Genomic DNA, 14,263 nt, shown 5'->3' with positions numbered 1-14,263 from the left:
ACATCATATCCGATAGTAACTTATTTATTTTATTTATTTATTTATTTATTTTATTTTACAGAAAGCTTACAGACTAATAACACAATTAAATAATATATACAAGTAGTACTTATTGCTAATTACAAGCTTCCACATTTATGTAGCTAAATAAATACTACGTACAAGCTTATAGACTAAAAAATAAGTAAATTAACAACTATTAATAATTAGCTTAAAGACTCATAAATACATCTAAAAAAAAATAACAAATAAGAATTAACTAACAGGCTAATAAAGACTACTAACTAAAAATAACTACTACAACTTAAGACTAACAACATTCCCCAATATTCAACACGTATTTAATCGCCAAAGTAATCGTTGTTTAAGATCTTTCTAATTTTCTGTGCGCTCGTGCAAAATAAATCAATTTCCAGGTTTGATGGTAAACTATTGAAAGCTCTGGCACTGCGCAAGCAGAAGGCGTTGCGCCTATAATTTGTTCCTGAATATGGTACTTGTAATAAGGGCCGTTTTCTTAAATTATTTTGATTAGTCCGGAGACATATTTTGCTAAGCAGTTCAGGACAATCAATTGAGCCATTTGCGACATTCACCAAGAAACAGACATCACTAATATTACGCCGTAATTCCAACGGTAAGAAATGATATCTCCTACATCGGTGCTCATAGTTAACTGAGAACTGCTTGGCCTTAAAATCTAGGTACCGCAAGAATTTCCTCTGTACCGATTCAACCCGAGATTTGTAAATCTCGTATTGAGGGTTCCACACTTGAGAAGCGTACTCAAGGTGACTTCGCACTAGGGAGCAGTACAGGACTTTTAAAGGTTTTATCGAACGAAAACTAGCGCAAACTCTAATAATAAATCCCAAGGCTTTGAACGCCTTGCTAACCATGGTCTCTATATGACTGTCAAAAAGTAACTTGCTGTCGTGTATCACGCCAAGATCCCTAATTCTGGCTTCATTATTTATGTAAGTACCATCCAACTTATACCCCGAACCAATATTAGATTTTCGACGGGTGAATACTACATGAAAACATTTAGACACATTCAGTTGCAATTTGTTGGTTTTGCAATATTGTACAAATCTGTCAAGGTCCGACTGAAGCAGCTCAGTGTCAGATTGTGTACGTACAGACTTTAAGACCTTCATATCATCTGCGTATAGTAGGATATGTGAGTTTCTGAAGCAGTATTTTATGTCCGAAATGAATAAAGTAAACAATAACGGTCCCAAAATAGAGCCTGGGGCACTCCGGATGGGACAGATTTCCAACTAGATGAGTATCCACGCAAGACCACAGCCTGCGTTCGGTTATCTATGTATGATGAAAACCACCGGTATAGATCGCCGTGAATTCCTGCATAATATAGCTTCTGCATAAGCACTCGATGGTCTATACGGTCAAAACACTTGCTGTAGTCTGTGTAAATTACATCTACCTGGCATCCCTCGTCCATTCCTGAGGTTATAATTTCATTAGCTAGAATTAGATTGGATGCAGTTGACCGTTTTCTGATGAAACCATGTTGCTCATCGCCTAAGTGTCGTTGCATGACTGAGTAAACTTCCGCGTGTACTAATCGTTCAAGAATTTTAGAAAAGAGACATAATTTAGAAATGGGACGGTAGTTCTCTATTTTAGATTTGTCTCCTTTTGAAAATCGGTGTAATGAATGCTGACTTCCACATCCTCGGAACGATACCCTCACTCAACGACCTCTCAAACAGTATACAAAGTGGCGCCACTAAGCTTTTTGCGCAATTGATTATGAATATGGGGGGTATCAAATCTGGCCCGCCAGATTTAGACGGGTCTAAACCTTTAAGAAGTTTTAGTACAATATCCGGACTCACGCTGATTGTGCTCAAGGTCACCATGTTATTAGAATGCATTTCTAAGTTTACATCCGCATCATCGGGATCTTGAAATGTCGAATGAAAGTAAGTAGAAAAAAGCTCGGCAATACCCTCATTGTTATCTGCGGATGAGTTCATGTAATGTAGTATATTAGGCAATGTATTACTACTTCTTTTGTTCTTAATATACGACCAGAAACATTTTGGATTTTTGGCTATCGAGGATTCAATTTTTTTCATATAAGTATCAAAACAAATCGCTTCCAATTCTTTAGCTCGATTTCGCAAAACAGAAAATGAATGATAGTCGGATATGTTGCCGTAGTTTTTATACTTATTATGATATTTTTGTTTTTCTTTTAAAATTTTTATCAATGCACTACTAAACCAGGCCGGGTGTGTTGATTTTTTAACGGGTTTAACAGGGATGTACAAATCCCTAAGCTCGTATAATTTAGTGTAAAAGAGACTGAGGGCTTGGTCTAGGTCAAGGGATTTAGCAGACAACAGAACACCCCAGTCCAGAAGATCCAGTGCAGATGAAATTGCATTGTAGTCGCCACGATGAAATATGCACCTCGTCCCAGGTTTTTCAACGACCTTGTGAACTTCAACAAATTCAGCGTTGATAATTAATGGTTTATGGTGGACATCAACAGGCATCGCTAATGGGTCATCACAATTATGCACCTTTAATGAGTTATTTGAAAAAACAAGATCTAACAATCTACCATTAATATTTCGTACACCATTAAACTGGGACAAATTACATAAATTCATCGTGTCAAAAAAATCCAACATACCTTGACTAGACACGTTCTCAGGATATAGTGCAGAATTATCATCAGACTGGTGCCAATCTACATCACCACCGAAGTTAAAGTCCCCTGCTATTATAAAGGTATCTAACGGGTGGGAGGTCACTAAGTAGTTGAGTTTATGGTGAAAGTTTTGCAATTGAGTAAGGTAAGAATAACCAGCATTTTCTTTGCACAGATAAAGGCCACAGATGTGTATACAGTATCTTACCGCCGGTCTAGATCGCTTCAGAACAATGGATACCCATATATCCTCGGCAGAGGTACGCCATTCACATCTTTCCATAACGGTAAGGTCATTCCTCACCGCTATCAGCACTCCACCGCCCCGTGTCTGTGCTGTTCGACCGTAATCCCGGTCCCTCCTCCAAACAGAATATCGACTATCAAACAACTCGCTGTTACTAACACTATCCACTAACCATGTTTCTGTGAGAACGATAATGTCGTAGTTATTAATACATACGTTACGAAGAAGATTACTCGTTTTCGTACGCAAACCACGAACATTTTGGTAATAGATATTAATTGCAGACATGGCGGATCCTCACAATAACAATATTACTTAAATAAACATTAACATTAAAACAGATCGAAACTAATTTCTTATATTTACAATAATAATAAATAAATAAGGCGGTGGGAGTAGAAAAAGTCATGCACAGCAAGACACAGTGTTTGGCATAATATAACTTTGTAGATAACAAGTATTGAATACAAACAAAAGCCGAGCGGCAGCAAACCGGTAGCAATGTCAAATGGCAATTGGTCACAATGCACTCAATAGCGCGTTGAAAATAAAGCTCTAATCTGTTAGACTTAAAGTCGCTAATTAGTTGTGACAAATGATTAGCGAATAATATATTTTTATAAAACTTATGTGAACGAACGGAGCACGGACACAGAAACATTAGGAAAACACACAGTGCACACAGTTTCCAACGGCGCTCAAACTTGTGAGCATTATTTATATTAAAATTAGTCCTACAAGTGAGAAGTGTAACTTTTAGCCTCAAGTTAATTATTTTATTTTTGTTATGTCTTTTTCCGATTTTATAATAATGACTGGACTCGTATCCGTTTTTCGTAAATGTATCTTTGCATGTTTTATCCATACGTACTGAAAATTTGCCTCAGCTGCCAACTTCTTGGACTTCGAGAGCAGTAATTTATTCTTTATGGTAAGATGATCATTTACATAGATTTTTTGATTCCCTGATAGGCCAAATAGGCTAGTAGTCAGAGGAGCCGTCTTTGCCTCCAGTCTAGCGGCGGCAATAAAATCCTCCTTTACATACCTGTTACAGAAACAGACAATTATAGGTTTTGTACGATCCTTCTCACGTGTTGGCACTCTCGACACAAAATTTATTTGAGATTTTGAGACTGGATAATTTATTTTTGAACCAATCTTTGATACTATCTCCAAAAGATTCTCATTCTTTGCTGAGTTATCCCTTTAATTTCTATGTTGTTCATTCGGGACCATTGATCCCGGTCTTCAGATTCCTCCTCCAGTTTCATCACACGAGCCTGAAGCTTTTCCATATCTTCCTTTATAAATTCCACCTTTGCGACGCGTTCTTCCATATCCTTTAATTTTCCTCGAGTCTATTAATAATATCGTCAACTTGCTTGCTGAGTGACAATTTTAAATCAGCGAATTCAGTTCTCATTGCTGAGACTTCTTCTTTTAGACTATCCAACGGTGCCAATTTCTCAGATAGTGCTCGTATTTCCAGTAAAACAGCTGATTCAGGTACTGGTGATTTCGGTGCTGGTGATTTTGGTGCTGGTGATTTTGGTGCTGGTGAGATGGGTTGATGGGTAGCGCCAGACAGCCTACATTTGTTACAACGCCATGTAAGCTTCCTGTCACCCAATCTCCGATAGCCAGATTCTGTAATGCCCGCACATTGGTAGTGCATTGTCATTAAGCACACAGTGCAGTATACTCCATCCGACATTTGGTCAGTACAGGCATCACAAACCTTATCCATCACTAACACTTCTAAAGTACGATACGCAAAAAACTTTGAGAAATACTGGTTGACTTCTAAAATTCCACAGTAGATATGAGTAGTACACGACCGCAAGGCGCGAGTCTTACGACGGAACTTAGCATAAACATAAACACTAAGGCAAAATAATAATAATAATCTTAGATCATTAGACGCTGAGTTTCTGACGCACGACACTAACTGCAGTGGTGACATCATAATGCAGAAATCAAAAGCCTATTAAACGGATCTAGTGTCAGCTTTATACCAAGCCAGTCTCCAAGAATACGTTATATTTATTTTTAAATATTTCCTCACACTCATTGATGAAACTCAATATCTAAAACCGGTTACTAAAGAACAAATTACGATCGTTCGCAGAAATTCCGTCCTGATGCTAAACTATGTTAATTTTGAAGGTTCTTTTATTGAATTGGCGACATTCATAAGCCACAAGTAGGTATTCATTCGTAAGCCTCTAGCTATATTTAAGTCTATAGATATCTCTCTTTTTCCTGCTATGTATCATCCCAAACGTATTTCTGATTTTTCGACTCCACTTCGCTGTATCTTTCACGTCTCTCTCGGACACCTGGCACTCCTTCATATCCTTCTCCTCTACATCCCTCCGTCTCATTTTGGGGATCCCTCTAGATCTTCAACCAGGAATGGAATGCAGTGCGTTTCCCACGTACTCTGGTGGTCTCTTTACGTTTAGTAGATATTAAGTTGTATATAACTTGATGAATTATTCAGGTGTTTCAATGTCATGTTTTAATGGTTGTCTGACACGCACAGGGCCGTAATTGGTACATGTTTGTGACGACTTTGTGATACGCGGCGTGATGGATAACCCTTTTAGGTACAGCAATTTGTGTCTGAGCGATTCATGGTCATAGTGTCGTGAGAATATCAAGTTTATGGTCGGTATCAGTGAAGTAATTAGAAAATGTTGACGTAAAGTTCAAGTGTTGTGTTTATGTATATGTTAAAGTGTTGATTGTTTTATTTATTATGTCAGAATATGAGACACATTGCTCACCTTACACCATTTAAGTATAAGAAACTTCGGCTAAGAAGAAGTAGCGCATCAAACTCCTCAGCTACATCCGCATATTAGTCGGTTATGTTTGAATAACAGGTCACAAAAGCCAAAGTCAATAAAGCCATTCGAGTTCATTTCAATTCAAAAACTTCGTTAGTATAATCCAAAAGAATTTCTCGTTTGTTGACCGTCGTGTTGATTTGCATGCTCAAGCCTGCATATTAATGACATTCAAAATACTGGCGTTTTATAACCACCTGATTCATCTGGTTCAAAGCGTTGTATATTTTTGCATGTTCCGGAAACCGGACGACATACCACATACCTGAGATCTTTGTCTCGGCTTTATAATATTAATGACGATATAAATGTGATTTTAATGGATTATTCAACTGCGTCCGGTGGTTTATCTCGCGCATCGGCCTCAATCCGCCCCTGGTAATGAGTCCACAAATTATTTCGATGTTGTAAACGATCAGAGATTGCGCTCAGATGTTCTTCATTAGATTTACGAGTGCACTCAATCTTGTGACATTTATTTTGTGTTATTTATTCTAAGTTGTTCAACGTCATTAGCACCAGTTCCACCATAATTTTCTTCATTATCTTGATCTTAAGAAGTTACAGTAAAACTTGAGAGGTTATTTTTAGCTATAAAGAAGGTTCCTTATGTCGTAAATATGTATATTTCGAAGGCCATTCATATCTTTACGTTTATATCAATGCTATAGAGAGGATTTCCTCAATAGCCCTTAACTACAATAAATATAATTTCGTGACGACAGTAACAGTTCTTAGTTTGCGAGAATATTATAATAAAATATTTATAATAAAGGTGAACTCATCGGAATTGTCAAATGGCATTTAACCATTCGCGCGATACGACAGCAAAATTAGGAAAAACATCATAATGAATTCCAAAAAAAAAACAACTCAAAATATGACGTCCATATATGTATACGCCTTTGCGATAAGCAACTGGATTTTTGATGTCATATTTCTTTACATAGGTATTTACTATTTTTTTACAAATTATTTTATGTATTTACTCAATTTCCTCATGGCTTCTAAACTTTTTGGCTTGACACAAACTGGTTCGTTCAGAAACGTCCAAACCACAGTTCGTTCTAAATGCGTCCCTGTGACAATAATTTAAAACAAATTAGTACAGAACGAACACAGTGGGTGCTCCGGAAATGATGCAGGATGCCAGTGGCTTCTGTCTTTGTTTCTTCACAATATATGTGGGTTGTGGAGGAAACATTCATAACGGAGCCAGCTTTCGTAAGTGGAGGCCGCTTAGAGATGTGTGATACGACCTTTGTGGTAGATATGCTAAGTGCAAAACTGTTCAGTTGCACTGTACTTTGTAAATCTATACTATTTTTATATACTAATAGATTACATGGGATTTGTTTTTAATTTGTACCTCAGAGACTCCGAAACTACTTACAGAACCGATTAAAAAAAATGTTTCAGTGATGGAAAGCTACACTCTTACCAAGTAACTAAGGCTATATTTTATCCCGGTATGGACACATACAGCTATGTAGTTAGAAATATTCTCTACTGAATTCCTTGATTTCGTTTTATGGACTCATTAGTACGTCATAGTGACGTACAAAGTGACAAATAAGACTGTTCTCGACGAGTCGATTGGTCTAGTAAAAGCTAGACAAGTTTCTAGAAAAACAAAGTACCTATTCAATAACATTGACGACACTGAATTCAAATTAATTGTTCGAGATTTAAAACAGGTTACTCACTTTTGTTTTTTTTAGGAGCTTAGATAACGTAGGAATTTACTATTGTACAAAGAATTGTTATTATAAAGCTATGTTTTGGATGCTAGCTGCCGACTGCAACTGTCGACCGCACATGCTGCGACTGCGCGAAACAATCGTTATCTGAGGGCGACTGCACGTGCTGCTGCTGCTTCGATACAAAAATATGTACAAACCGTTAGTTCAGTCGGGGCATGTGCGGTCGGCAATTGGCATTCAAAAAATACCTTAATGATGATAATGTAAGTAGGTAGGAAGATACCTAAGTTTTGACGTGAACTCGGAATTCATTCAAGGAACGCGATGACTAATCTCTGATAGTGCTTACACATAGTAAATTATTATATCATTGTAATTAAGTATGTTGATATTACGGACATTCCTTGGATTTGTTGGATGTTAATGGTCTGATTTATGTTATGAAAATCAGGCCATATTTGATTGAAAGGTTCAACTTTCAATATGATGTGACAATCCGATGATTAAGTACATATACTATCTGTGAAGACAAGTTTTTTTGATTAAAGTTAGAATTCTACAGTTGAACTTAACGAGGTGGAAGAAATGGTAGAAAGAGACGTTTATAAAAGAGACTGAGATTTTACACAAAACCTTTTTTTTCACGTGAAGATAACTTGGTAGGTTACAAGCAAATGGTAGGCGTGATCATTCAACAAATACTCAAATAACTACGTACCTAGGTACTTAGTGCCCGACCTTGCTTTATCGTTTATTTACTAATAGCCTACGTCACCTGATAAGTAGTGGGTTTACGTGAAGTCTGAGCATTTTGAATGGAAAAGCGTAGGTCTTTGTTTCAGAGATAAATAAAGGAGGTATTACTGTGTATTTATGTAGTTCCGTCAGTTTTTAGGAAGGATTTATAGGGGCAGTCAATGGAGCTTAGAAATGTTATGTGACATCATAGGCCTGTGTATTGAATATAAATTGAATACAAACCAACAAATGACAATTATTAAAGATATTTTTTATGGTAACAGATGCTCTTTTTACCATCGAATCAAACTACATTGTTTTAGTCGTAGCGTGAGTAGTTAATGTTAATTAACACAATAAATGTCTTTCAGTATCTCCTCAGGGAACACCAACTACCGAAACTTAGATCTTGAACTTCCTTGTCTTCTTAAAGTAGGAAGTTTAAATAAAAACTGACTTCATTTAAACTTCCTACTTTAAGAAAGTAGGAAGTTTAAATGAAGTCAGTTTTTTGTTTACCATGTTGACCAAAATATCAAGAACACTTCCTTCACCGCAATGAGGTATGATTTCTTACTGTAGATCCTACATAATGTCTGTTCAAACGCTATGACGTGATGATGTCAGCTCTGTCCATTTGATAACCGAATTGTTTGTGAGTGACATCGTTCTAAGTGCTACTTATTAACTCTTTGGATGTGGGTTCATTAAAGTTTGGGGTCCTTAATTGTGATTAAGTGACATTTTAGAGGTATATGCGGGCCTTCCGTCAGCGCTCTAGGTAATAGCACTAAAAAGTAGCCCATAGCCTTCCTAAGACGGTAAATGGGCAATTTTGAATAGAAAAAAATATTTATTTCAGACTAAGCACACACATTAATGATACAAGTCCATATTATGTTAGTAGCAACCTAACACTGAAATATTTTTACAGGTCGGCCCAGTGGTTTCTGAAACTAATACGCACATAGCAGTGTTTTTGAAACTTTAACTTTATGGTTTTCCTCATAGCATCTTCCAGGAAAGCGTTGAGGAAGGTGAACGTTCTTCAGACTGTACAATACAATCCCAGCATAAGATTAATGTCTGCACCTGTGGTATGAGACTGTCACGTTTTTGTACCAAAGGAGTCTTGTAACGTTATCAGAGCTCTGATAGTGCCAGTCAGTAACAATGGCTGACGACATTTTAGATCTTATGTTTTAGAAGCAAAACAAATCATAAATATTGATTTTTCTCCGTCAATGGTTTGACTTGATCATAGTGCTTGAGCTTTACTGTTTTCAGTACGCAAAATGATAAATTAAATCTAATTCTACTACAATTTATGCCAAAAATCCTAATTAGACTTTAAAATGTCGACTCTGGCCTCTAATTCAACATTTATCATCTCATCTCGATTCATAATTAAGCTCAAATCCAGTTACTCGATTACAAATTACGATACTATTTAGATGCGTATGAAGTTATTTCGTAAGACCATTGTGCTGACTGCTTGGGCTGTTCTGACTGCTCCTCAAGACACAATTGACCAACATGTTTCGCAAAATCCACAGAATTGCACAGATTGTTCATAACATATTGCATTGTATGATCGTGACGGATTTCATTGTCCTTAACGGAATAGTTCTCATTAATTTTGAATTAATCATTGTTTGTCTTGAGATTTAGTTGATAGTCGTTTTGGGCTCAAATATGAGGATGATGTAAGATCGTCGTTTATAGAATAGTGCTTAGAATAAAAACAAGAAGTAGTTATGTTTTATGAGGTTGAACAGAATCGGTTTATCTTTATGTTGGCAGTACAATAGGGAATTAATGTTTGGGGACTTTTTTGTGAAATATCTGCTGAGTATACGTGATTCTGAAAATATAAGACAAGTATTATACAAACATCAGGCATGTTTTGATCGTTGTCAAGTACCAAATAAAGCGAAGACACGATGACGAAGACGTAAGTTATCGAAAACATCGATATAGGAGTTCAGGTGTATATGGGATTGATTGATGGCTGTATGATAAGCCTGACTAGGTCTTGCTCTGTTATGGGGTGAAGCAAAATATGAATGAAAATAATTCCTTAATCATAGCAAACATTTTTGCTGTCTCCGATTCGTTCATTCTTCATTGAAGGACTCGTGCTAATATTTCATACCTCGTTACATAAATCCCCTGATTTTCAGTTTTTATGAATAAAGGCATATTCTTAATCATAGCAAACATTGTCATCCTCTTCCATTTATACATTCTTCTCTATGAGAATCAACACTTTGGAATGTGCAAGAGCTTTCATTTTTTTGACAACCCATAATTTTTTAAATTAACTAAATGCCGAATTACCTTCTTATTCCCACCAATATCATAATTTACTATCTTCCCCAGGAATCCCCGGAGGTCCGCATGGCGCTGCCGCTGCCTGCGCGCGCGCCGGACCCGACGGCGCTGGCGGCCTACTGGGCGGAATACGAGGACCTGTGCCGACAGATCTGCGCTGAAGATGATGATAATCATTATGAAGGTATGTACTTTATTGATGTAGAACCTCTTTTATTTTGGGAGGATGGATAGATGTTTTTGAGCACTATGTTTAAGTTTGGAGGGTTAGTGGCGAAATCGATTGTAATCACGTGAAAAAAATAACTGTAACAGTGTTCGTTACGTGGCAACTAGTTGTCGGGAATATGTGAGTATTGTTTTACATAATTCTTTAGGGAGTTTTTTGATAAACAAAGGATGCAAAACAAATTTGTTTACGTGACAGCATCAGCATCATAATCAAAGAAGCCACCATAATTAAATAATAGCTGGTTTTAGTTAAACTTCAATGTACATACGTACAAGTTACTAAATCATGTCAATATTATAAACACGTGTTCTTGTATTTTCCTGTAAACTACTCTGACATAGTTATACACTATAATAGAAAAAAAAACTTTTATCGTTATCACTTCTATAAAATTGACATGTTTCATCCGCTTACCCCATCGTAACCGATTGCCCAGAAAGCTATTTGTTATTACAATTACAATTTACATAAAGATAAGCACTTGATATTGAAGTTTTCTTTTCATTACCAAAGCATGGAAATTCATTGGTTACGGATGATAGAACGTCGATTAGAAATAGTGACGTAATATCTATCGATGTTCTGTACCGTATTGTTAGTATGAATTGGAGGAAATATTATGAATATTGCTTTGGTATTAAAAATAATCAATTTTAATATTTTAGGTACACTATTTATTTTATATAATTAAAGATTAATGAGCATTCGGCAAATGCAGCCCCGTTCGACGACTGAATTTCCATACATATTTTGTCATAGCAACATTTTAGATAAAATTATTACATAAACATTGTTTGTGCTTAATAAATGATTTATCGGTATATAATAATGTAAAGAATTATACAAAAATACTTACATTTGAAATATATAGAATGAAAACTATCTTCTTCGCAAATATTAGATAAGCATAACTTAAGTATTGGAATGCCTGATTGCTTAAGCAATGCTTAACATCTCTATGTATGGAAACGTGAACGACATTAAACATTAGTTTAGCAATAAATACGCACATATTGCATTACATTACATACATATCAGTTACGAATATTTACCTATTTATAGTGAATCTTTCTCAATCATCAATTGATAGTCGTATCAGTAGCTTAAGCAAATATTTGAAATTTGCCACTTATCATTAGATAATGAAGTTTATACTATAAATATTGATATCAACATATTTTCTACTTTAAATACGGCTGCTACTTCAGTTACAAAATAAATATTTAAAAAAATTAAGATGGGCCCGGGGCCGACCAAAAAGGCCAAAAAATATGTCTATGCGTTTGAATTATCATTTTTTAAAATGCCAGATATTTTTTTTAAGTGGAGTCTGCTATATCATTTTTCAAATAGGATTATAGATGCAATCAAATTAATTCAAACCTCCTCAAAGAGGCATAATGTTCAGAATGTCGTGGTCAAACACAAGTTTACGATATCATTACTGGTTTGACAGTCTCTCAGTTCGGATATTTGCTCTAGGCGTTGTTTGCGCAATTACCGAGTAATATTAAATAGACCCCAAGGTCGGGCTACTACGCTTATTGCCTTAATAGCATTCATGAGAGCGTTAATTATATTTGCAATTAAACACGGGATTTCAAGATGGGCGCCGATGAGGTCATTGCTAAATACTTTTTAGAATATGTAAAAAGCTAGTCGCCTAATGATTTTTTAATTGACGAAATCATTTTCCATTTTCTAATCGTGTATCCAAAAATATTTTAAACGGATAAATTGAACAGCTTGTTTATGATTGGATGAGCATTTTTTGCCTATTAAAAACTTAAGATTTGAAATTAGAACTCCTTTTTACGTCGTTCGTGATCTGTCAATCACACTGCGTTCTATTTTTAAAACGTTGAGAGATTTTTTTATTGTTATACGTGTAAAAAGTATCACTACAAGTAGGTTCCTATCTCAGTCTGCAGAAGCCTTGACATGTTCTAGTTCATATGAGCGGCCTTCGTCACATTGTGCATAAGGAATTTTAATTTTCCCATTCAGCGTCACAATAGAAGTATTGTTCTGTTGGTAGTAACACAGGTTCTGTTGTCCCAATTCTTTTTTTTAATAAAAAAAACGCGATACAATTTAAACTTTTGAAAATAGAAATTCGTTGTGTCACCGTTTTTGTTACTGCCTCGTTTAGAATTTTATTTTTATTTTGGAAATTTTAATGGCATGTTATTGAACACTATTAAGTGTTAAATATGGTACAGCTTTTATGCTTGAATAGATTTTACGGTCAGGAGAAAAGATAGTGTTTTGTTCGTCGAAATGATTTTCATATTTTCTTATGCATATTTTATAATATAATTATTTGAGTTTCTTTTAAATATTTCCCAGTAATTTTCTTTGAACTCAACGAGTCCAATTTTCTTGTGAAATAAGAACTGTAATGTAACACCATTTAACGTAAGGCAGTCTTTATAAACGAGTTCTTATTTACGATACAAAGGTATTGCCCAAACACAAGGTCGGTTAAATGTCACATACAAACCTCTATGTCAATGGAACTCTTTATTTTTGTTCTTTGCCTCGTCAATAACAAAACATACGTTTTGCTCAATTTGAACTCTAAGGAAAAACTGTTTAGTTCAATATTTTTCTACAACGAACATACCTACATAAGTCGTGAATGGAAATTAAATTCGGAAAGAAATTGATTCCCGATTGTAACCATAGACTCTGAATTAACGGAGTTCAGCCTTGAATCTTTCTCAGCGTGAAAATAAACATATTTTCTTTTAGTCTAGGTACTTTGGACACATTTGTACATCATATTTATTATATTCTGTATTAACGATATTAGCGACGTTTCCTTAAAGAATGTCTTGCAAATATTTCCAAAGATCGCAGAATCGGACGCACCTTAAAAACACAAGTTCGTGACTAAGTTTATTTATATATTATTATGTCAATAAGTGCCTAACTGGCTTATTATGCGAGCCTAGTGGAATTATGGCTGAATTTAATATTATATTAATTCTTAGAAGACGAACAACACAATTCTGGTTGTTTATGTTCTCAGCAGTTGTTTGTGAAGTGAAATTGCGTTGTTGAAGTGAAATATGTTGTTGTTGTTACAAATTATACGTTTTAGAGTCACTTAAAATGTTCTTGTTCTACTGTAGGGTAAGGGCCTCTAAAAGGGAATTGTGCAACAACTAAAGTGTAAAGTCTAACCACAAGTTAAAATGTCAATATTAAGTAATCTACCTATGTGATATTTTCCTACGACAATAACTAGGCTTAAAGCTTCATAGATGATTTTTTTGTATCTAGGTAATGGAAAAAATTATCAACGATTACAATAGTACACAGTCGAATTTTAGTACCTCCTCCTCTGAAGTCGGTTCAAAAAGAAGCAAATGTCTGTTAGTGAATTTCATGTTCGTTGATAAATGAATCATCGCATAAAGATTGTAGAAGTAACCTAAGTGCAAACCTAATTATCACAGT

The 14,263-nt window shown here is 35.5% G+C and overlaps 1 protein-coding gene across 5 annotated transcripts in view; it reads left to right on the top strand.

The window, feature by feature from the left end:
• Window positions 1-14,263, top strand: part of LOC110380763 (rho GTPase-activating protein conundrum) — a 98,371-nt gene that overhangs the window by 41,140 nt on the left and 42,968 nt on the right. For all 5 annotated transcript variants that reach the window (XM_021340861.3, XM_049836358.2, XM_021340862.3 and 2 more), the window contains one exon: window positions 10,615-10,750. In XM_021340861.3, the coding sequence (XP_021196536.2) occupies window positions 10,615-10,750 (136 nt within the window). The remainder of the gene's footprint in view (window positions 1-10,614; window positions 10,751-14,263) is intronic.

This window comes from Helicoverpa armigera, chromosome 3, assembly GCF_030705265.1.
Source record: "Helicoverpa armigera isolate CAAS_96S chromosome 3, ASM3070526v1, whole genome shotgun sequence".
Lineage (NCBI taxonomy): Eukaryota > Metazoa > Arthropoda > Insecta > Lepidoptera > Noctuidae > Helicoverpa > Helicoverpa armigera.
This window is presented reverse-complemented; position numbering and strand designations above follow the sequence as displayed.